We start from the raw sequence: 23,753 nt of genomic DNA on the forward strand, positions 1-23,753 counted from the left end.
TATTTCAATCAGTCCCAAGAAGAAGATGGCTGCCACCCCACAGAGAGATAGAGATAGAAGAATACAGGAAGGCAGGGATGTTAACCAGTCAATAGTCTGGTTGGCTACCCTACACTGGGGGATGGGAAAAGGGGAAGAGAAAGAAAGGAGAGAGAAGGTGTAGACGAATAAAGGATAATAGAAAAGAGATATTGCAAAAGAATGAAACGAGCAAAGAAGAAAGGGGGGAAATGAGGAGCAACTTAATATGTACGGTAACAAGACGGGTTGAGGGTTTAAGGGTTTAAGGGTTTTAAGGGTTGAGTCGAAATTTTCAGCTCTTGCCACCCCACAAGAGCTGAAAATTTCTGCCCCATGCGCATATTTCCCTTAGCAGGTCTACGAAATCACCGTATACGTTCTCATGCTTACAAAAGTCTCACCGGAACTTAATGACTTTGTTGCGGTTATAACCTGCCTTAATATCGATAACCGCTATCTGTGATGGCCCACTGTGATTCACTGAAAGATTAAAGCACTGAGTTAGTACTAAAAGATTTGCCCCTAAGTGTCGGCCTGGCCTGGATCGATTTGGTAGTTGTACAAATATTTCAGTATCTCATTCGTGCGCTTTGACAACTTCATTTTTATGACCAGCATTGCCATTTTATATACCTCCGTCTTTACTGTAACTGGTCTTTGGGAGCTCGCCTTTTCGTGTCTCCGTTGTCTGTATAGATTATATCGCTTTGGTTTTCACGTCACCCAGTTGGAATTGTCATTGTTTTTGCTTTTTCGACACAACTGTTTGATCAGTTGTATTGGGATTTCATCAGATCCGGTTGCCATGTCACTAGCGACATTTTCTTCAACATTTCCTTTTCTCAGTTCAGTATAAGTTTTTTTACGTACTTTTTGCGCGTTTGGGCTTGTATGTTGTTGGATCGGACTAAGATGGGACTCCTTCCCTTTTCCCTTATTTATCCGCAATAACACCATGCCCGTACACTAGAGCGTCGTACCCTTAATATCTGCTACGCGTCTCGTTACCGTACATATTAAGTTGCTGCTCATTTCCCCCTTTCTTTTTTGCTCTTGTTTCATTTTTTTGCAATATCTCTTTTCTATTATCCTTTATTCCTTTTACCCCATTTTCCCAGCACAGGGTAGCCAGCTGTTCTTAGAACTTGCTAACCTCCCTGTCCTTGCGTCTATTCCTGCTTCCTGCTTCTTTGTTTCTCGCATGTAGGGCCCTCAGATGGTTTCAAAATTTGTTGGTGCGCTCTAACCTCTTTTGCTTATGTTACGGCTTCTTAACCCGCCAGCATCATATCACGCGTACGGACAGCGTCACTTAGAGTGCGCTCGCGCGCGCGTCTGTGTGTGTGTGTGTGAGCGTGAGAGAGAGAGAGAGAGAGAGAGAGAGAGAACTTACACGAGGACAATGATAAACTGAGACATCAGAAGAAAAAAGAAACAAATGAAGAAGAAAGGTTCCCCCATGATTATCAATGCGAAGAGCAGCAAGTTTCCGAGAGACAAGGTTTTACAGGATTCTTGATATTCCAATATCGGAAAGCATTTTTCCATGCCAGCCTTCAAAAGGCAAGAGAGAGGGAGCGAGGCGTCCCTCTGACATGTCACCGGCCAGTCTGGGGCAATTTAACTGCTGAAACGTTTTGTCAGTAATTTGCACGCAAGAACGCGCTAGCGCTGCGCTCAGCGTTGAGAGAAGGAGAGAGAGAAGAAAGAAGGATCCTTGATTACGTCCGTGTATTTGCATGTGCGCGTTAAATTGTCTCTTGCGACGCCGGTTTGCATCATGCGTGAAATGACCCTTGCTCGCTCGCAAATGCGGCCGCGAAAGTCCCACCAATAGCACCCGCATAGTGGTGAGACAAAAAGCGAAAACAAAACAAGACCAAATAAAATAAAAAAAGGAATACCCAGCGGATGATAAAAGGACGCAAGCATGAAGGGCGGATTACGTCTAGCGCAATGAATTTGCCCAGAACTCGGGCGGACGCCTTTAATTAGAAGCTGCATTTCCGTTCGAACTGCATGACTGCCCGAGGATGACATTAAACGAGGATCGCGCGGGCTGCTTGTACGAATGCCGCGGCGTTCTCCTGCGGCTCCTGCGCAGTTTAGGCTGTTTTACGCGGACGCGTTAATAAGATTTGCGCGAAGCTATTTCCGGGTCGGTTCTCGCAGTTCGTCGTTCGGGTTCCACGAGGCGAAGCGACGGCGTCAATCGAGTCTGGCTGGGTTCTTGGGCACGCGACGACCTCGCGTGGGCGAATTTGTCCGTTGCGAATGTCTCAAAAGAGCTCAAAGCACGCGGAAACGAAGGGAGAACCCAGGCTACGAAGGGAGAACCCAGGCTACCGCACGGACAGGCGCTTATTGAGAGCTGGGACAATGTTTCAGTTTAGCGGTCATCTATATAGCCAATCAGTAATGCACTGAATTCGAGAAATGCCATGAGCATCTTTCAAGCAGCGCGTCCTTGCATTGCCCGAGTGCTCGAATTTCTTGTCGCGCACCTCACGACGAAAAAAACTCGTCCGTGAGAAGTTGTGTCTAGCATAAGCACGGTAGCCCGTCGTTTGTAAACTCTGTGTCTACTCTATTTCAGTGGTAATTTATAGTGGGACTACAAGTGCAACTGCTACAGGGTAACACATGTACATATGAACAATAGTGCCAGTTATACAGTAAACGACCTATAATTGGCCAAAGCCTTATTCAGGCATGCGTACAAAATCATTACGCGAATGTTTAGAAGATACTTATCACATGTCGTATATTTCTGAACGCTACTGAGCGGATTACGTGGCATATCGTTGGACTGCCTCGCTAAGTGCAAAGAAGGTCACGAGACGCAAATGTACGGCCAAGAATTCGAAAGGTCAAAACACCGAATGGCAAACAGGTGACGGTCTGTTATGTTGCGTCGCGAAGCTGGGGGTGAAGAAACTATTACATCAGGTTTAATCTTGCGCGGTTGTCATTTGCAACAGCTCAACGTACGCTAGGTTCTAATAAACATCGAACTAAATTTTACTTTCAAGTGTGCGAAGTTTTGTTAGGTTATAAATGCGTATGTTTATAACGCCAAGGCTTCGACTCGTTTAAATATGCTGTCGGTTTCGGGCATGCGGTACGCGCATGATTTTCGTAATTTTCAGCATAACTTCAGTAACATGAGCTAGAAATTAGCCAACTTACATGGACGTGGTGTAACCGCGACGACTGAGCTTCATGAGGATGTTTGCCTGTTGAACTCGTGTAAACGACATCCAGTTGGACTGAGCGAGTGCCGAATGGGGATCTGGGTCAATACAACTGCGCATAATAGGCTGCATCAGCCGGAAAGCATTGTAAGGTTAAACACCGAGAGTGTTTATCTAATTTTGCAGATAGCACTAGCTGATGAACTGGACCACATATGCTTGCGTACTCGCACTTTCTGTCCTCTACGCACGATGCCGCTGTGCTCTTGAGTTGCCGGAAACGATTTCATATAACAACTGTTGGGTTGGGCTGTCTCAATCCGACTTCTGAGCCGACTCATTCCCGTGGAGTTTATGGATGGGAAACTACGGTGAGATGTATGCTAACGTGGCACGACAATTCTCTGCTTGTACACGGAAAGCATACGGGGTAATAAATATGAATCGCGCAACTAGAAACCTCGCTCTCTGCGTTCGCAATAAACTATCGTGCAACGAACATGTTCGGAACCTTTGAACACGCTAACCGATTCGATAGTCTCACTATACGCTGCCCATGGAAGGTCAGTGGCGTTCCCATAAACCATGAGCTCACGCTGCAGTGGCTGACATAGAAATTCACGGCACAAATTAATCAGAAAATCGGCTGACGATTTGCAGAATTACAGCGTAAAGTATCAAGTGAAGCTGTTTTGCTCGACTAACACCCAAATGCGCCGCAATTATCGCAATTTTACCTGTGGCTCCTCTATTTTTCTTGCCTCATTAAAATTCATTTGGCACGTTTTCGAAAGGATCTGCTTTATTCTTACAAGGTTTCTAGTTTACATGCAGAATAGCTTCCTCCACCCTGGAGCGCAAATGCGGAAACTGACAATCTCCACAACACGCTATAATTCACTTCCTACCTTTGCCCAAAAGTCGCCATTTTGACCTCGCCCTTCGTTACGCTTTTTTTCATTTCTAATTTCCAGGTACTCACAGCTTTCTAAACATGGCAATGCAATTACTCTCAGCCCACAGGCCTAGCGATTGCACATTGTCGCATTTATATAACGCAACATTTTTTTTCGGAAAATGATCGATTTGCAAATTCAGAAAGCCATTTGAATCCAGAAGGACCAAGTGTGGGTCAAATTCATGCACTGCTTACCATTAATTCGGACGTCGATTGTTTGATTTGTGCAGTGGCCACAGATGCTCGCCCCATAGTTCTCGGTGATGATTTTAAAGCGAAAGCATTACTGGCCGCGAACTTGCGATTTCGCCGTGGCGATGCTCCGAGGAAGCACATGACGTCACAACGCGCGCCTCGTCGCGGATATTTCTCTCTGTTTCGCTCCGTAGTCACTACTACGCATGCGCCACTAGTAGCACCGAACCACAGGTGTTCTGCCGTTGCGCAGCGCCGCGCCTTTCCGCTGCCGCCATTTGATATGACGTCACACCGCGCTTCTCGTCGTTGCGCTCGTCTCCGCTCGCTTCGCCAGCTGCGTCGCATGTCTGATAACATGTCGGATGATTGAAAAGGAGAGCGCGCGTGCACCGCAACCACAGTTGAGGCGGCAGTATGGACGGCGACAATTCTGTTAAGCAGGAGGAGGCCTGGAATCGACATCGGAATGAGATGAAGAGGAAACGAATCGCCCAGGAAACAGACGAACAGCGCGCCGAACGACTGGCTAAACGCGGCAACATAGCTAGACAACCAGACTAACCTGGACTTGCAATCAAGATTAATCAAGGCTTACTATGCTACACTCTAAGAACGTTTACACCCTTTGGAGTGCCTCTTCTGATAACGCGCGTGCCGTTCGCCACTGGAAAGTTCCGGGCTTGCAGCGGTAAAGAAAGGAAACGCATCAAGGCAGATGACGATTATTTTTGTGTGGCAGAAGGGGCAAGCCAAAGGGTGTAAACTGTTCTTAGAGTGTATGCCTTAATTAGCTTTAGCTACGTATATGCTGGCATAGCCGAGCTAAGCCACTGCCAATTATTATTTTTTTGTAACACTCTATGGCAGACGTTTTGGGTTGTCTGGATATGAGCGGTTATCACGTACCTCGGCGGCAGTTGGTGCGCTGGGGCAACGGCACCGAGTCGGGGCGGCGTGAGGGCCGTCGGGACTCGGCAGCTCGGGCCGCGCTTGCAGCCTTCACCGTGCGGTAGACGTTGGCCCGGTCCATGTGAGGCAAGAGGGGATGCTCGCCTCTCGTGCTCTTCGCGCAGCAATGAGTGGCCTGCAAAGTTACGACAGGAATGGTGGTGGTGTTTTTTTTTTTTGGAGGATTGAGAATGTGTGAGCGTTTCCGTGCTGCAAACCGGCAAGCAAACACGATTACTTCACGATGAGAGGGAGAAAGAGAGAGAGAGAGAGAGAGAAAATCCTCGAATTATCGTGTACTTATAAACCCCAGCGATATTCTCTTTTTATTTATTTCTCAGGCACCGCTAACGTCGCGACTGTGTATTTACACTGCAAGAACAGCGTCAGCAGACTAAGCCATTTCACCGGAAGGTCTTTCAAAAATGTTTGTTTCACTTAAAAGGGCGTCTTCGCAGACGACGGCAGCTTTGGATTGGAATTATCCATTAAATAGTAAATGTTTCAGTGCTGACAGGTTCTAGAAAAAAGGAGAGCAAAAAAGAAAGGGTACATACAGAAGTAGCATACCGTCTCCTAAACCTACACTGGAGATGGGAAGCATTCCCGACGTGAACCAAACCATAAGGTGAAGTATTTTTACAGTGACTCTAGAAGGCACCGGTAACGTTTATTTGTACACTTAAAGAAACTCCGTAGGGTGGACATACCGCATCAAAGCAAATGGTAAAGTTTATAATATTTCTCCTTTGGCACAAGCATTCCCCCTTGTTTCATAGATTATGGTACATAAGATAACGTACAATAGTGTGATATGTGATTACGGTGCAGGAACGGCAAACTGATGTCTCAATCTATAGCGCAAATATAGCGTGAATAGCATTAGAGTGTCATACCGTCATTATGTAGGGTCGGTGAAGAACGACAAATGCGGCCACAGATGCGAGTCAAGAATCTGCCTCTTTGTTGGACGCGCTTGTGCCCAGAAAGGCAAACAACACTCAAATTAGAACGCCAACGGGGAGCACTGTCGCCGGTCCACGAATCTGCACATGGTTCAAGTACATCCGCTACTTAAAAAATGTATCAGCATACACTAGAGAGACGTCGCTGGTGCTAGCGTATGTTAAAGGAGGATAGATAACATTATTTGTATTGCGTGCGTAATCTGATTAGACGTGACTCTTTAGCTAAACTAGAATTGACAACAACATCCAAAAAAACTTCAGGTACAGCAGGCACGTCTTGCGGCGAGCGATAACTTGATTGCATTGATAAACCGGTGAAAAAACTATCAAGAAAGAAGCTACGACAATGCGGATCTTAATACGCGTGGCCCGAAAGACAGCGACGTGTGTCACGCTTCTTGTGTTCATGACCTTTCTTTGCTTGGGCCACCTTTTCTAAGTGCGCTGGCGATTCCGTCTAATCGCTTCACAGACGCCGAAGTGCGGCCCCAAGGTACTACTGTGTATGCAGCTCGATACCTGAAGCGATTATGCGACCCCGTGTCCATACCGTGTAGTTACATGGTCAAACTGTGGCCAACAATAGAGGTGCCGACACTCTCGACGAAGACATCACTAAACTCGAAGAATAACGCCACACAAGTTCTTGAAGATAGAGATTGACGTGTTAGGGATAAACAGCCATGACAGCTGCTCTTGCTGGTGGACAGAGCGAGTGACACGGCACTGAGAGACCCGTATGGTTCAGTGCACTGTACCGCAAGTAGGTCACCGCTGTTACAGTTACATTCATTATGAAGCAAACAGACAATGAAGCCAGGAGAAGCATGGGGGAAAACTAACCGTTCAGGTCAGATAGACGAATAGATATTACGTTTGTAAGCGGGCTTGCGAGTTTCTTGAGCTTCTGTGATTACCGTTGTTAGTTGGCCGCAGTTCCACGCTACCACATTCACATTCTTGAATAGATGCTGCGTGACTAGGTTCTTTGCCGTATAACCTATAGCGCAACCATAATATTATTATGTTCATTGAACCTGTCACACAGCGCTTGAACTACAAACGACCGGTGACATGCCATGTAATGAAATGGCGCATATGGTATGGTATGGTAAAGCTTTACTGAAGTCCTGCAGATCGTGAGTCTTCACGAAGCGGGCCGCTCCCACATGGGACATACAGCATCGCTTTAATAACAGAAATTTTTTGATGAAGCAACCATGACACGTGGTGTCCAAGCATGGCGTCCACTTCCCCCGCCCCCTTTCCCTCTTAGTCCAAATGAAACAAAATTCCTCGTTAGTTCTCGACGCCACCCCAGCTTCGGGGGCCGTCAGGGACCTCCTCCATCGGCGTCGCCGCCACTGGGAGGCGGCTCTGGGCCGAAGACCGGCTCTGGGCCGTCCGGCAAGCCGAAGATGCCGCCCGAGTCCAAGGATTTCGAGCCGCCACCTGAGGCCACCACACCAAAACCTGCCGGACCATTCTTAATAAAGTTTATTTTCTTCTTCCTTCTCGGACATTGTCCTGTCCCTGTTCTGTTCCAAACAAAATATGACATTTAAGGCGAGTTATATTTAGCAACGTGCATGTATGTACCACTATGTTAAACAACACATTTTCTTATATGGCTTGATTGAAAAAAATACCAAAGACATGTAATACGTATTCTAATATTAATAATGGGGTTTTACGTGCCAAAACCACTTTCTGATTATGAGGCACGCTGTACTGGAGGAATCCGGAAATTTTGACCACCTGGAGTTCTTTAACGTGCACCTAAATCTAAGCACACGGGTGTTTTCGCATTTCGCCCCATCGAAATGCGGCCGCCGTGGCCGGGGTTCGATCCCGCGACCTCGTGCTCAGCAGCCCAACACCATAGCCACTGAGCAACCACGGCGGGTAATAGATATTGTGCCTGTATTGATATATTTCAGAGTTCCTTCCCTGCGTTTTGTACATGTGTACCTAATCATGTTGTCTGATTAACTCCTATTTACGCCCCACTCCTTTTCTTTTTTCCGTTTCTCTCCCTAAAATTGCCTTGTACACAACATTGGTATTTTCTGTACTATCGTGAGCATTATGAGCGGGAACACGCGAACGCGCGGAAAATAACCTCGAAACCGAGTTAGCGCGATACGCGGATGGTGCTGTAGAAAGCAGAGGGGAAAGGGGGTCGCTCTTCTGCTAACAGCTAGCACTCCCGCCTCGCTAGCGTTGCTGAAACAGCAGCTGATTGCGTTCCATCGGCCGCTAGCGATGATAACGCGGTTATAGCACGCAGAACGTGGCAATGAGTTGCGTACAGTTCTGTGCAAAATACTCCCCCCCCTCCTCCCCCCCTCTCTCTCTCTATGACACGCACTGAACGTCTGGCAGTGATACCGGCTTGATACTATAGCGCCTGTAATAGTGTTCACGCGCAAGAAGAAGTAGTATTGTTTTTCGTAACTATGTTGCTGTATCCTGGTTCTCGTGGACGGAGAGAAGTTGCACGCAGTAGTCGGTTGAAAAGTTTTCATTGGGCGCTTGCAACATGGTAACGAACTTTGAATGCACATAAAGTAGTGATCCATTATATCAGCATTAGCCTGCCATTTTCTCACGCGTTTGGTGGGCTCATAACGGGTCGTGGCTCCACTTGTTTGAATGACGGCCTCCATTCTTTCTGGCAGAGACCCGTAGAGATCCTCGACGAAGGCTGTGTCTTCTTGAAGACGTTTCCACTTTTCTTGTATAACTTCCCACTGTTCGTCAGCGCTCGCCAAGTCTAAGGAGGGCGTGGAAAGGTTAGCATTCATACGTGCCGAAACATGCTCTATTATGTTAATGTGCGCACCGTTTGCGCACAACTCAAGGCGAATTCATCTCATTCATCTGCAAGAGACATTTGCTGTATGCACAGGAGACAAGTCCTGTTGGAATAGATAGTACCCATTCGGGGGTGGACTAGTCAATGCGCACGGGATCATTTTATGCTCCAGCAATGTGCAATAGGCAGCACTCGTAAATCCCCCAGAGATTTACAAGGGAACTTAGGCCGTCACGCGAAACAGCCGTCCACACATTTACTGGCGTGCATCCGCTTGCGGCCATCTCCTTGATGTTCTGCGGGCAGAAGCGTGTCTTCTCCATGCGCCACACTCTTTTCTGCTGGCCCCAGCGGCTTGAGAAAGTAGATTTGGCGGAGAAGATGACATATTTCCCCATCCGCCACCCTCCAGCTGCGGTGATCGACAGCGAACTTCAGGCAAGGCGTTTTGTTGGCAGCTGTGAGAAGGGGCATCTGAGCGGGGATGTGACTTCGGAGTGCGGCTTCCCTTAACCTTTGCCGTGCCATGCTGTCACTTACATTTGTCAGGTCGAGAGTACTGCGCACGTCCTTCGCACTTTGAAATGGCTTCTCATTGACTGCAGCAACAATTTGTAGGTATTGGTCCATCGACGGGGCGCGGTACATGAAGATGCCCAGGCACTCTGAATTGGCGTTCTTTGTGGCCTGCACTGCAGATGGAGGGTCACAAAAATCTGAAGGCTGAAAGGCGCGCTGTTTCCTTGTGCTTTTCTGCGGAATGTAAAAGCCTGCATTAGAAAGCAAGTGCGGGCAGCTGATTTTCTATGTTGAATCAATCAATCAATCAATCAATCAATCAATCAATCAATCAATCAATCAATCAATCAATCAATCAATCAATCAATCAATCAATCAATCGTGTTTATTTAACGTGCAACAACAACAGCAACAACAACAACAACAACAACAACAACAACAACAACAACAACAACAACAACAACAACAATAATAATAATAATAATAATAATAATAATAATAATAATAATAATAATAATAATAATAATAATAATACCGCATATGTTTTGATATCGCTTCAATTTAGCGTTAAAATTCAGTTATGAAATTTTCAAATTCTCAAGATTAAATAAAGTACGTTAACATGTGACTGCCTTAAATTTTCCATTTACATCCAGCCCCGTAGGCACTTATAAAAAGTTAATTAATGAATCTTGTTAATTAGATTTTCGAAGCCGACGTTATTAGCGACAAAGTATGTCCATCCCAAGTAGGAACTCCTTTGCCAAAACGCCACGTTTGGTGTGATTGTAGCTCTCTCTGATACGTAAAAAATCTGTATGGGCTCAATAACAATAAATAATATATATATATATATATATATTGTATAACATAAACATAATGATAATTGCCATACAAGCCCACGGAAGGCTGCGGGAGCCCTAGCAAAAATATCTGTACTAGCCGCTTATTTATAATGAAGATTATTATTATTATTTCTATCATTATTACATTGTATGAACTATAGTAATGGCAATAACAATATAGGAATCAATGAATGAATCAACAGTATATTTATCTCCCATGTATTATTATTAATATTATTATTATTTTTTAAATTTATGCGTGCGCCAACCTTCCGACCTTAGAGTTGTTCCTAGGCACGTTAAATAATTGATTGATTGATTGATTGATTGATTGATTGATTGATTGATTGATCGATTAGAAAATTCCGGCTCCAGTAAAGCGTGGCGGTGACAAAGCCTGCATTTGGATTGGAAAGGACGGAGGAATGTCGAACCGCTTGTTGGCGCGGTTGCGTCGACGAGCGACCTACGAACGTATGAATAGGGTTGCGTTGACAGCCAGAGACGCGGCAGCACCACACTCGATCCGCCGCCAATACAAACATGGGTACGCAGCCAACGGGACGACCGGAATGCGCAGGGTCTCCCCCACCACTCGCCGAGCTAAGGGCGGACTGCGCAAGCACTGCAGCTACGCGTTCGAAGTCTGCAGCCTCCTCCAGAGAGGAGCGTTTCGCGTCGCCGCGTAACTAAGTGAGCACCCGGTGCCGAGAGAGAACGGCCGATCCTTGCGATGTCCGAACCCGCGCCTCGATGGGACTCCCGGTAATAAGCTTGCTCGCCGGATGCCTTTCTCGGGAAAACCAATTTCGCCTTGTTAGGCGGCGGCTTCGGCTGGCTAGCTGACCTCGTTGCGGCTTCGACGGCGGGCAGTGAACTCCGGTTCTGAAAGCGCTAAGGAAGACCGGCTAAAATGACACGTTGTACTAACCGCAGAGCTCTTTCTTTGCGCGCAAGCGTAACCAGCCAGCGCTTCAAATCGGCGGTGTCTGTCTGAAGCCGCAAAGCAAGCGAACGAGGAGGGCGCCTGGAGGTGAGTAGAATCGCGCGCCTGGAAAAGTACGAAGGAGTGCTCTCAGGATGGATGGATGGATGATATGAGCATCCCCTTTGGAACGGGGTGGTGGGTTGCGCCACCAAGCTCTTGCTAATATACTGCCTAATGTCCTTCCTAGGTTAAAAAATAAAACAAAAGCACGAATTCCCACAACCAAATTTTCTTACCCCCTATTCGGAACTTTGCTTTTGTACGTCTCCGTTTTTTCTGTCGTTTCCCTACTTTTCTTCCACCAATCTTCCAATCGCCTCTTACTAATCTCTATTGCGGACATGTTTACTTTCCCCATGCTCTCACTGAACCCAAGGGCTTCAAGGAGGCCAGTGGTGCCTAAATCGACCGCTGGGCAGACGTCTTCACATTCTAATAAAACATGCTCTATCGCTTCCCTAGCTTTACCGCAGCAAGCACATGCTTCTTCTTCCTTCTTATATCTCGTTTTATAGGTGCGTGTTCTAAGGCATCCCGATCTCGCTTCGAAAAGTAATGAGCTTCCCTTTGAGTTATCATAAGTTTTTTCTTTCCTGATTTCCTTTTTTCCTCTTTAGTAGTTACTCATGGCAGGTTTCTTTTCCATTGCCGTCACCCATGAGATTATTTCGGCCTCTTTGACTTTCCGCTTGACGTTCTTTCTTGCTGCGTTGCCCACCCTACAGGCCGCATACTTGCTGGTGAGCTTCCTGGTTTTTTTCCTCCACTATGAATACATGTTTTTCTTGTACAGATAGCTCAACACTCGCCCAGCCCATTTACATTCTCAGTATGGATGGATGGATGGAAGTTATGAGCGTCCCCTTTGGAACGGGGCGGTGGGTTGCGCCACCAAGCTCTCGCTATTACACTGCCTAATGTCCTACCTAGGTTAAAAAAAGACAGAAAAAGAAAAATCTATGAACTCCCACAGCCAAATTTTCTGATCCCCTATTGCGAACTTTGCTTTTGTACGTCTCCGTTTTTTGCCGCGCTCTGTTTTTTGCTCATAGCGCGGCAAAGTAACGCCACCTAAAGGAACGCGTAGGTAACGTTGAACGAAGTATGGATGGTGAAACTAGGCGAAGCGTCGCAGAGGAGGAAGGTAGGTGGAGGCGCGCTGGGTTACCTCATCTGGCAGTTGCTGCAGGCTTTCTTTGCGATGCATACGTAAAGTGTTCGTCTCGTGATAACATCGTGCTCGCGCGCCGTACGCTGTGGCGCTAGTGAGAGCGTGCGTCGGTGAGTCGACGATGGCGGCTCAATCTTGCGTGCGCAAAGGGGAGAAGCGCGCCATATTACGTCGCGCGCATGGAACCGGGGGAGGAGAGAGAGTGGGAGGAGGCGTCGTACCTCGGCCGCACGCTGTCGCGCGGGCTTTATCTCGAAAGCGATCTGCTTTGGGGGCACAGTCTAGGTGGGCCGACGGCTCGTAGCTTTGCGTGCGCGGTGTTCTCAGCGCTCAGTTTGCGTTGAAGCGAAAGACAGCACGAAGGTCACTTCGCTCGCTGCTGCTGCCGCTATTCCTCACGCCAGCGTTTCGACAGCAAATTCCCGCGGTCATCGAATGTGAAGTGTTCATGTTTGCCTGTGCGCGCTGACACCATGCTAGGTAATTTAGATAGCAAGCGAATGTTTACAAATGGGCACTTTACTCCGGTGGCTGCTGCGTATGGCGTGGCCGCGCGAGCTCTGTCTTGAATACGCCTGCAATGCGGACAGTGCAAGCGTCTAGGCGCACCAAGGGCCGATAGCATCATGTGCGCTATAGCACCCATACGCTTGCACGTCACCCGCGTTCCCAAAGTGAAACACTACTGTAACATTTTAATTTTTTTAGGCCCTGATATTAGAAAGCCACGTAACACTACCCTTTCAGCAACGGCCAGGAGCTGAGGCTATTGCGTAGATTCTGTCTTCACTTTTTCTATTTGGGTAACGTTCAACCGGATAGTGTCAATGCGAAGCGCGCTCTACAAGCCCCGCTAGCAGTACTGAAGTGAGAAGTTCGTTCCTAACGGCAATGCGTGCAAGTATCGAGTTGCTAAGCGTAAACGTAGTTCTGCACGTGATTTCATTTGGAGCGACATATCGAAACCTGATATTTTTAGCAGTCTGCACGGTGTATTTTTGAAGTCTGTAAATATTGATAACCAAGCTGTCTCAGCGATACCGTCGGATTTTGCTTGCGTGAGCGGAAGCTGAATCCCTCTAGGCCACGATCGCACGCTTATACTTCTCTCGTGCGAAATCCGACTAGTTCTTTGAGACGTGTGGCACGTGCCTCACGTGCCGCTTTCCCGCCTCCTTCCCTCGCGACTGCTCTCGCTTTGCACTGTTGTACTAGACTGCACAATCCCCAGGAAAGGCTCACATTACTCCGTACTTTCCTCGTGGCAGCTACCGCTACGTAGAAAGGGTACGACCTTGTATCGAATTCACAATTGGCCCGAGTTGATCATGCTTTAAGACTTTCTCACCTGAGCAAGAGTGCCATCGTCGTTCGAACACACACCACATGACACGAACACAGGCACGTGTGATTGTATAACACTTAGTCGGAGATAACGTCACTATACATGTTTCTCTCGCTAACTCCAAATGAGTAGGAACAGTCGGCACCTGTTGTGGTCCTGCCAGCAATTCCAAGATGAAAGAGACACTCTCCTGAAGAATTTGCAAAACAAGGAGCTTCCGCATGCGCGCCTGCAACACCTTATATTTCCCGAAGGATCAGTGATGGCCCGCAAAGAAACTTCACGTCTCTTGATCGAATTCTTAAGAGACACTGGGTTGATGGACATATGGTGACACCCATCAGCGGTATTGTGCGAGACGCTCGGGCGGAGCAATTGCCGGCCTTGTTCGCCAGGCTAAACCCGCCTGTTGCTACAATTCACCACCACCACCACCACCACCACATCGGCACCTGTACATTCACATCGAACGGCCGCAGTATAAATCATGCTGTTGCCGCCGCAAGACTGCCTTCAATGTGGTCGTCATTGGGCTGCTGTCGTCACACACATGTGCGTTCGCTTAACACACAACTGTTCGATTTACACAAAGACGTTGGTCTACCTGGTAATCCATTGCGGAACCCCAAATAGTATTGGATAGCCATGTACCAGCGAAATGCTTCGCATAACATTGATTCCCACAGTGCGAGGGATCTGATAAATTTATTTTTTTTACTTATGCCACACTGCCCACGCAGAAATTAGAAGAGACAATGACATAAGAGAAAAATGATAAATGCAAATAAGAAAAACAGATAAAGAAGATATAGATAAGAGCAAACATTGAGAAAATGAATTACCAATTTTTACTAACCATAAGTATCTCGGGCTCTTTTCGGATACTTTAAGAGCTTGTAGAAATTTTGATAAAAATTCTGGCGCCTAAGAAGACCCCTCTTATGTGGTGTGAGGAGGTTATGAAATCTGCATGTATAGGACGATGATATTTCAAGACGAATGTCGGTCCTAATATGGAGATTGCTTGGATAAGCCTTCGCCCTTTAATCTTCATCGTCATCGCTTGATCACGATGACGATGAGGTTGATATTTCAAAGGCTATTACCAAAATAGCACGGCGTATTGGTAAACCTGCCCTAGGTACATAACTTTGGTTTATGTGAGTTGGTCACCCTGAATTCTCTTCATTACCAGAGTACACCGAACAGAATGTTTGTGCAGTGAGTCTGTCATCAACACCAGAAATGCTGTTACCATTGTTAAATTTACGTCATCAGACGGACGTGCCGAATAGCATTATACTTGCTACTTTGTTACTTAAATAAAACCGTACAGTTAAAAACAATGACATAAGTGCTGCTTTTCTCAGGCTAAGTACACCAATGCGAACACAATAGAAATATGTTGGCGGGTTTTATAGTAACTAGGGTCCCTCTTCGCATACGAACAGTATTAAACAATCAAAACAGCGTATGCTGGAAACTGTTTAACATGAAGACGACGTCACGTTCTGCGTCAAAACAGCGGAAACATTCACGAAGCAGCGGGACGCAGAATTCTTGGAAAATAAACTTTTAAAAACTAGTTCTCTCAGTGCGACGCGTCTAGATGTGTCTATTTGGGTTAAACTGAAAAAAAAAAATGCACCCTGCTCAGTTTCCGTCAAAATCCATCTGCCTCACGCACTTAAGAAAGACGCTTTACGTACGAAGAAAGCGATGGCTTCATGTATATTTCGCAAGCGGCGCAGCTGTTCTGGCACGCGTTCTACCCATCGCATTCTGTCGAAATTTTTTTCGTACGATTGGACACGTGTGGCTCGCCGAAACGCAATGCGGAGCCGACACTGCTCCGCACTGAGCCTGCGCAACGCACGCTGTTCAGGCATTTTTAAAAAAATCTGTCATCGTGTTCTTTTTTTACATCCTTTACTTTCTTCCTGCCTATCTTCAATTTATGTTTCTGCCTTCTCCATCAAGGCATGAGGCATTGTGTATATTTCGGTGGTACTTCCTGTAATATTTTCTATTTTGCCACTGCACTCTTCCTCTGACCGATTTGCAGCAGGCGCTAGGATGTATATGAGAAAATAAATGAGGGGCTACCCATCGCACAACAGAAAAGTAGGTGTGAGCATGAAGTGCGCTGTAATATATCAACAGCCTGTACATCTCAATGTCCGCGTTTGTGTAATTCATGCCCAATGGTAGGCGACCCGGTGCGTAAAAAAAAGAAGAAAAAAAGCATGTTATGAGAAACAGCCAGCGCCACTATTAGCACATTTTGCGCATATGGTTGCGTGGATACAGTCGTCTCGTTCAGTTCTCTTCATTCACAAGTGAACAAAATTGAAGCAGCTATGCACATAAACGGAAATAAAAGTTAGTCGTTTGGAAGGGAAAGAGAAAATAAAGGAAGAAAAGCTGAGTTTCAAGCAAACTGTAACGCATTACAATGCCGGAAAACGACCTAATATGTAACTCAATGGCTTGGAAAGACACGAGAGACTGTTGCTGTCGGATCTCTTCAGTATCATTCGGTAATCATCATAAACATTTTAATCACCACCATTCACATTTGGTTTGACGTTGGGTGGGGTCGGGAGGAGCTGTACTATTCGTCGTCCTGTTGATTCTTATTGAATTGCCACGATAATTAGTTTATTATTCGATCTCTGTCGGTTTCCCTGCGCTCTGTTGAGCTAAGGCTTCAGAAGAATGGCGTGGCTATACGATAGAGTACGAACACCTGCACATTTATTAAATGCTCGGAGCAGAATCGCCACAGGCATGATATCAGCTGCTGAACGTTCACCGACAATGTTGGTTGAAGGGCTGAAACTACGGTGCGTCCAACAAAGAGAAATGGCTAGGCACTTGCGGTCGATAAAGTGGAAATGATAGGCTAACCACGCCAATGACATCGATGGCGCTCATTTGCTCGATGACGGTATCATCTACGTTTGCGTGATGGCGTTGATGATGATTTAGGTTGATGGTGTTAATTTAAATTTCACGTATTTTTATTTTTATTTTTTCCCCCGGAACTGTAACCGACTGGAACAAGCTGACGGCCCATTTACTAAATAACACTGAGATTTTTCATATTATACTGTCACAATTTGCTTTACGTCCCAATGCTTCTATTTACATCATTGTGCAAAGTGTTCTTGCAAGATCACGCGCCGTTAGTGATTCCCGTGTGCTCAGTATTCTTTTTTCACACTTATTCTATTGGGTACTGCCCCTCCTGCATTGGGTCCGCCAAAGGCCAGCAGTCGTTCAAAACGGCGGCTCTTGTTCTGCTCGAAGCACTGGCACTCCTCGATCATATTTCGGCACTTCTCGAGCACGATTTCGGCTCATGAGCTGGTTAAATGCGTCGTCCGCTATCGCCTTCAGGACGTGGCCAACCGTTTCGTACTTTGGTATGCCGATGCCAGCTTTACGGCGCAGCGCCAGCACATCTAGTACGTACAGCACGTATGACTCCGTGGACGTTCGCGCTCGCGTCGACAGCTGTTTCTCCGCAGTGATTTTTCGACTGGAGCCCTTTCCGAAAAGCTCGCGGAGCTTTGGCTTAAATGTATCCCAGCTCTCAAGTTCAGCCTCTTGATTGTCATACCACAACGTCGCCGTTTCGCTAAGGTGAAAGACCATATTGGCCAGCATGACTCTTTGGTCCCAGTGAGTGTGATCGCTCACCCGTTCGTATTGTGTCAGCTGCTCAGAGTCGATACCATCGGTCCCGTTGAACGTTCCAGGGTTTAGAGGGTGGGCTAATACAATCGTGGTCCGTGGTGCAGAAGCAGGTTCCGGTTGGTCAGCCATGGTGATCGCACCGCAGCGCTGACCGCTTCGGAGCTTCGTCGTCCGGCGAGAATACCCTCCACCTCCACCAATGTGCGACGGGGCGTCAAATAGATTCAAAGCGAAGCACGGTATGTGGACAGAATATTTACAGAGATGGCCAAGATGACTGAGCACACGCAACGTCCCTGCGATCGTTGGCTTCTTCGTTAGTGCGAGGATGCGGGTCGTAACAATATTGTATAAATAAAAAATGTATTTACCAAGTTTATGCTTAGGGGAGAAGCCGGATGTGTATGAAGCGATTAAACTTATCTCTTCTCACAATTTATGCATGACATTCGATAACTCGTTGCGCGATCTCCAGGCGCGCAGGGCGTCATGAGGCTGTGCTAGAATGCAGAGAAAGAAGAATGGCCAGAAGCGAGAAATGGTAGAAAAAGGATAGTACTGCTCAATATTTCAATAATTTTGGTATCAGTGGGTATATATATCAAACAGGAAGCACAAGAAATGCTTCTTATAGTGAACTGACGTCACGCGAACGTCGGAACGTGCGTCGCCGAAGCTAAAAATGAGCAATATCTATGAACTCTTACTCAAGGCTCTAAAACGCAAAGGTTACGCGTGGTGTGCTCATTTCCGCATAGAGATACAATACAAAGATGCGTATAATTAACCGTTTTTGCGCCAGTTCAAGTGAGATTTGATGCCTGTAAGAGGGAAAGGGAACGTCGTCCTGCCTAAAGGATTGGTGGAAAAAAGAATCTCAACGTTGATGCATGCTTAACACTGCGGCCAACATCTGCCGCACACGCAACCGGGCCACCTAATGGGCTCTTGGGAACGGGCCATCTGTGCCCTTTCTTCTCGCACCAAGCGACCTCCCCCTGACGCGCAAGAAGTGAAAATAGTGCTGTTCTGCCATCGTCGTTCGACCCAGTCAGCTCAAGATACCTTGTACACTATGCTGTTGGGCGATATCAAGTATCGCCGGCTGCTTCGACAGTCGACGTGAACTTGACATCAGCGGGTAAGTGGGGGTGAACATTTCTTCTGGCCACGCAGAAAAAGAAAAGTTCAGTGAATGAATGGACGAATAAATGGGTTAATGAATTCTTAATGATAGAAGAATATTGGTTGGGTGAGGAAGGTAAGCGGTGGGGTGAGTCTTGTTTCGTAAACATGTACTGTGTATAAGTCTCATTCAATAAATTTCCCCCTCGTGAATGTTGAAAAAAAGAAAGAAAAAAAAGGCTTACAAATCCACAGCACTTCCTTGATGCTTTCCAGCTTTACTGGCATCTTCGGGTTATTGATGTTGGCGTACGTTATACAAATTCATGTCTGGTCCTTGCAGTAGCTTTTGTCTTAGGGCACATGGTTCAGTCCTCAAAACATCTATGACGCAAATCCATAGATTCATGATGCGTTCTTTATTTTTGCTATGGTTTTGAGTAACCACTGACGGTGATAAACACCAGAGTATGAAATGCTATATATGACAAGTATGTAGCCTGTTCCAAAGGAGCCGTATTCTTTTCTGACAAGCGTTATCATCTCACGGAAGTTCTTTGATAGTCGGAGGTGAAGCTTAATGAGGCGATCCGCTCACTTATCCATAAAAAAGCACGGAAAAAAGGACAGGAATGAGCGCAAAAATACTGTTCTTCGATCGCGATAGTAAACATATGGACACTCCATGCACATTTCCGCCGTCATGGTCGCCGTCGTAGCCACCACGATGTTTCGTATAAAGTCAAAGTGTGATAGCATTGTGACTGCGCGTCTGCTGTGCGTCTGCTGCGACTGCGCGTCTGCTGTCTCAGTACGATACGCGGCTGCTGTGGGTGCGAGTGAATGCATGCGACGGTGAGCTGAGGATCGTGGTTCGATCTCGCGCGCGCAACAGAGGAAGGCGGGGAGGAAGCGCACCGCTTTCTTTCATCGTGCACAAGGCACCGGAAAGGGGTAGGGTATTGGGGGGGGGGGGGGGGGCGTGTTCTACTCCGGCGGCTGCCTATACGGCGCGGCCCAGCGCGGCAGTGTGGGCCCTATCTCGAGAGCGAGCTGCTACGGGTAAGGAATCTAGGAGCGCCGAGGGCTGATAGCTTCGCGTGCGCTGTGTTCTTGCCGCTTAATTTGCGTTGAAACGTGAGGCAGCGCGAAAGTCGACTCGTTCGCTGCTGCTTCTCTTCCTCACGCCAGCGTTTTGATAGCGTGCGTCCGCGATCGTCGAGTGAAATGTGTTTACCTGTGCGCGCGTGGCGCCATGTCTGTTAATTTAGTTAGTAAGCGAATATTTATAAATTTACACGACCGTTAAGTATCCGATATTTACTTCGTGTAGCTGTCCAATAATTTGCTATCGTAATCGATTCTTCAGCTTTGGGGCGAAACTGGGACCATTTGTTTTTGTGTTAACTCATTTTAACCAACACACTTGTTGGTCATTGAATTTAGTGCTCTTAATTAAGGTAGCGGTTCAAGAAAGTTCCAAAGCGTTTGATCACTGCCTTGTATCGCTCATTTCCCGCTGCTCACTCGGAAAGGTTGAAGATTTCACAGGAGGTTATTAAATGCTGGATCTTAATCGCCCGTCAATCGCCGCTTCGCCGAAGCCCAGTAAGGGAGCCCTGGAACATTTTTTTAAAGGCTATCATTTTTTGTTCTAGGCCTTGTCTTAGAATGTCAAAGAGCTAACATTTAGTTATTATCATCACATTACATTAGATTAACATTATCAGTTACGATAATAACGCACGCAAACCCAAGTTATCGGAACCAAAGTACGAGTGAATTAAGAGTAACCCTTATCTCAAATTTCTGCGGCTCTCGGTGTGACATTGCACTCTCCCATGTCGTCGTGTAATGCGTCGCCCACCCGCCGTGGTTGCTCAGTGGCTATGGTTTGGGCTGCTGAACACGAGGTCGCGGGATCGAATCCCGGCCACGGCGGCCGCATTTCGATGGGGGCGAAAACACCCGTGTGCTTAGATTAAAGAACCCCAGATGGTCGTTAAAGAACCCCAGGTGGTCGCAATTTCCGAAGTCCTCCACTACGGCGTGCCTCATAATCAGAAGTTGGTTTTGGCACGCAAAACCCCATAGTCGAATATGCGTCGCGCAACATCCCTTGAGCATCGATTTTACGATGCTCAACGGCCGCCATTACATGGCCGCCATTATCCGCCATGTTGACTCTCTTATTGGCTGTCGAGAGGTCACGTGCCGTGAAACTTGTGTCAGGACACTGAAGTTTTGCAAAATGCTATTCTGTGTTTTCATTAAGATGATGAAACGTGACGTGGAGCTGCAAATTTTATTGGCTAATACTTTTTCCCCAGTCTTTGGCAGCTATGCTGTGATGTTAGCGCTTTAAAAAGAAAGTGAGCGGTAGCGTGCAGAAGCCCTTGCAATGCATCTGCAATTTTCCGAATTTGTGGTAGTGGTCCATAACAACCGACGTGTCACCTTGCTGATTGGCTGAAAAAATATGCCGTGGGGCGTTGACGTTTGACGAATTGACGTTGCATGACATTGCGGGGGGCCCCCATTGTAGAGATTTTCCGCCATAATTTTTGGTGCGACGAGTCGCGCCAATTGTGCTAATGAGCAGCCATATGCGATGGCGGCCGAGAGCCATGCGTATCGCCGCATTTTCCCGGTCGTTTTTCGCCGTGAAAATATTTTATTCATAACGTGTGCTAATAGTATTTGCATCGCTCTCGGGTGGTGTTGGAGTTTTTGTTGTGGGCCATCATTCTTTCAAAATAACGCGTCTATTTGTACTAATACTGGTTGAACATTACAAACCTTTTGCGACTTTCTGCACTTTTCACTGCTGTGTTTGTACTGTAATCAAGACTAATGACTTTTCGCATCACGAGAAGTTATGACAACGGCGACTGTTTACAATATAAAAAGGAGCCTACACAAGGTGAAGCCTTGGAATTTTCTCACGCGGTGCGGGTAAGCAGCGAAGTGAACAAGAGATGGCAGCGCCGGCGCTTGGATCGCGCAAGCGGATACCTCTGGCGCGTGCAACGCTATCAGCGATATTCGGCCACTTCACAGCCAGACGACTCCTGCTGAGTCACTTGCGTTTCGCGAGATAGCGATAACGCAGCCTAGAACGTGCGCCCATCACCACTGGTTGGTCGCATATGTTGTCTCAGGGTATAAAACAAGCGCGTTGCCGCCAATATACGATGACTCATTCCGTTTCCCAGTGACACGCATCCTCGCTAATGAAGCAGACGAGGCCTGTACTCAGCAGACGACGGAAGCGAGGGGCGTGTTCGACGGAATAATTGTACGCTTTGAGCTGGCTGCTTTATTTTTACTGAGGAGGGAGTCTGCTCTATCAAGAACGTTAGTTTCAGTGCTTTCACTTCAGTTTCTTAGTCGAAGCGTCAAGTTTGCGTCACGTTACGAGGGCAAATTGTGACGTCAGCGTTGAAGAAAATGGTGGAATGTCCAGAACAGAGCCCCTGCAGTTTCGAAGCGTAAGTGGCCATCAGTTATCAGTCCTCGTAGACGATATCCAGCAGTGCGTTCGCACAAGTTGTTTAGTTTTAAAGCAGGCGTTTTGCTCCGCAATGTAGTTGCGGTTGCTTGTGATTGAACGTTTTCTGCACATGCATGTTGTTAGCTATCTGTGCTTCAGCACCACGTGCACTTAACAAAGACGTCGTAATCCCGAAGCTTAACGAGCAAGAAGAATCTCCTCGCCTAAACACATTCTAGCGCATTAGCCCTTCACTAACGGTGCCGTTGACGATTGCGGCTCATTTGCTTAGTCCGCTGAGAGGTGGGAACTAATTGGAATTACGAGAATACATCATGCTACGCTGCGCTGTTAGTGCTATACGCACGGAAATATAGGAGACGTCCTTCAGACCTGAGCCTTGCTCAGGACAAGTCTCACGAAGATTCAACTAGATTGCTCGTCCTTTCTGACTGTTTCCGAGAAGCCGTACTGCGTGTTCTCCATGGTATAGTGCTGCAACAAGTGGTGGCCAACTCAAACAAACTGGCGGTTACTGAATGACTCGCCTGGGAGTGCCCCGTTAGCCCCGACTGCCGTAAATGAGCCAGGAGGGCTTCAACGAAGTCGGGTCCGAGCCTCATTGTTTTGTGTTATCGCAGCTTGCAACATCAACGCGATAAAGAAGCATCCACGTGGTAGCTTTCGCCTTGCCGAAACAGTGCTCGGCAGGACGTGCCGGTACTTTTCTCAACGAGCGGGCCGGTGGTGCAAGCCATTTAGCCTAATAGGTTAGCGGGCGAAGTGGTCGCCTGGCAACTCAATTTCTGTCCAGCACTCGCGGTAAAGAGCGAGACCGTTGCGGGACGTAAAACCCTGTCAGCGGGAGTTGTGGTCCCTATACCTATTAGGGCACCGAAAAGGTGCGCGCTTCAAGCTCCTCTGAAGCTGTCTACGAATTCTCGAGCTCGTCCCTAGGTGCCGGACTTCTGGGCAACTTTTTGGTCCGCGCCAAATCATCCATCTTTGTTTGCGACCGCGGCCATTGAGTTGCGTCCATCGGATTCCTTTTTTTTCTTTTTTTCTTTTTTTTGCGGTGAGACGAGAACACGTTCGTGATGGCGGTATGCTAGGAGTGTCGCGTTTTTTTTTTTTCCGGACAGGCTATTGCGTAAGGTCACACGAGACGTTCGTGGTGGAATATCCACACCCGGAGACATTATTCGATGTTCCAGCAGTGTGTTCGCCTTTCTTGAGAGAGCACGAACTTTCTTCGGCCACCTACGCATGTTTGCCCGTTACATTCTCTGTCGTCCCGCTGCGACCCTTTCGGAACACTCGCCACCCGAGTTGAGCAAGAAAAGTTCCACGAGTAAAGCGTTGAACTGCCACGCTGACAAAGGGGAACAAACCCTGGCTTGCCGATAACGGGCTGGTGACGCGCTGGCTGATGCAAGGGCCGGGTCGATTTTCCGATAGTT

The 23,753-nt window shown here is 47.2% G+C and overlaps 2 protein-coding genes across 3 annotated transcripts in view; one reads left to right on the forward strand and one right to left on the reverse strand.

The window, feature by feature from the left end:
* Positions 1-23,753, reverse strand: part of LOC135900655 (transient receptor potential-gamma protein-like) — a 350,477-nt gene that overhangs the window by 50,344 nt on the left and 276,380 nt on the right. For both annotated transcript variants that reach the window (XM_070535582.1, XM_070535581.1), the window contains exon 5: positions 5,278-5,455. The gene's annotated coding sequence lies outside the window, so the exon portion shown is untranslated. The remainder of the gene's footprint in view (positions 1-5,277; positions 5,456-23,753) is intronic.
* Positions 7,508-10,096, forward strand: LOC139057710 (uncharacterized). The gene is made up of 3 exons (XM_070536456.1): positions 7,508-7,762; positions 9,457-9,543; positions 10,034-10,096. Exons 1-3 carry the CDS (start codon positions 7,508-7,510, stop codon positions 10,094-10,096), a joined length of 405 nt encoding a protein of 134 aa, XP_070392557.1.

Source organism: Dermacentor albipictus, chromosome 3 (genome assembly GCF_038994185.2).
Source record: "Dermacentor albipictus isolate Rhodes 1998 colony chromosome 3, USDA_Dalb.pri_finalv2, whole genome shotgun sequence".
NCBI classification, from domain to species: domain Eukaryota; kingdom Metazoa; phylum Arthropoda; class Arachnida; order Ixodida; family Ixodidae; genus Dermacentor; species Dermacentor albipictus.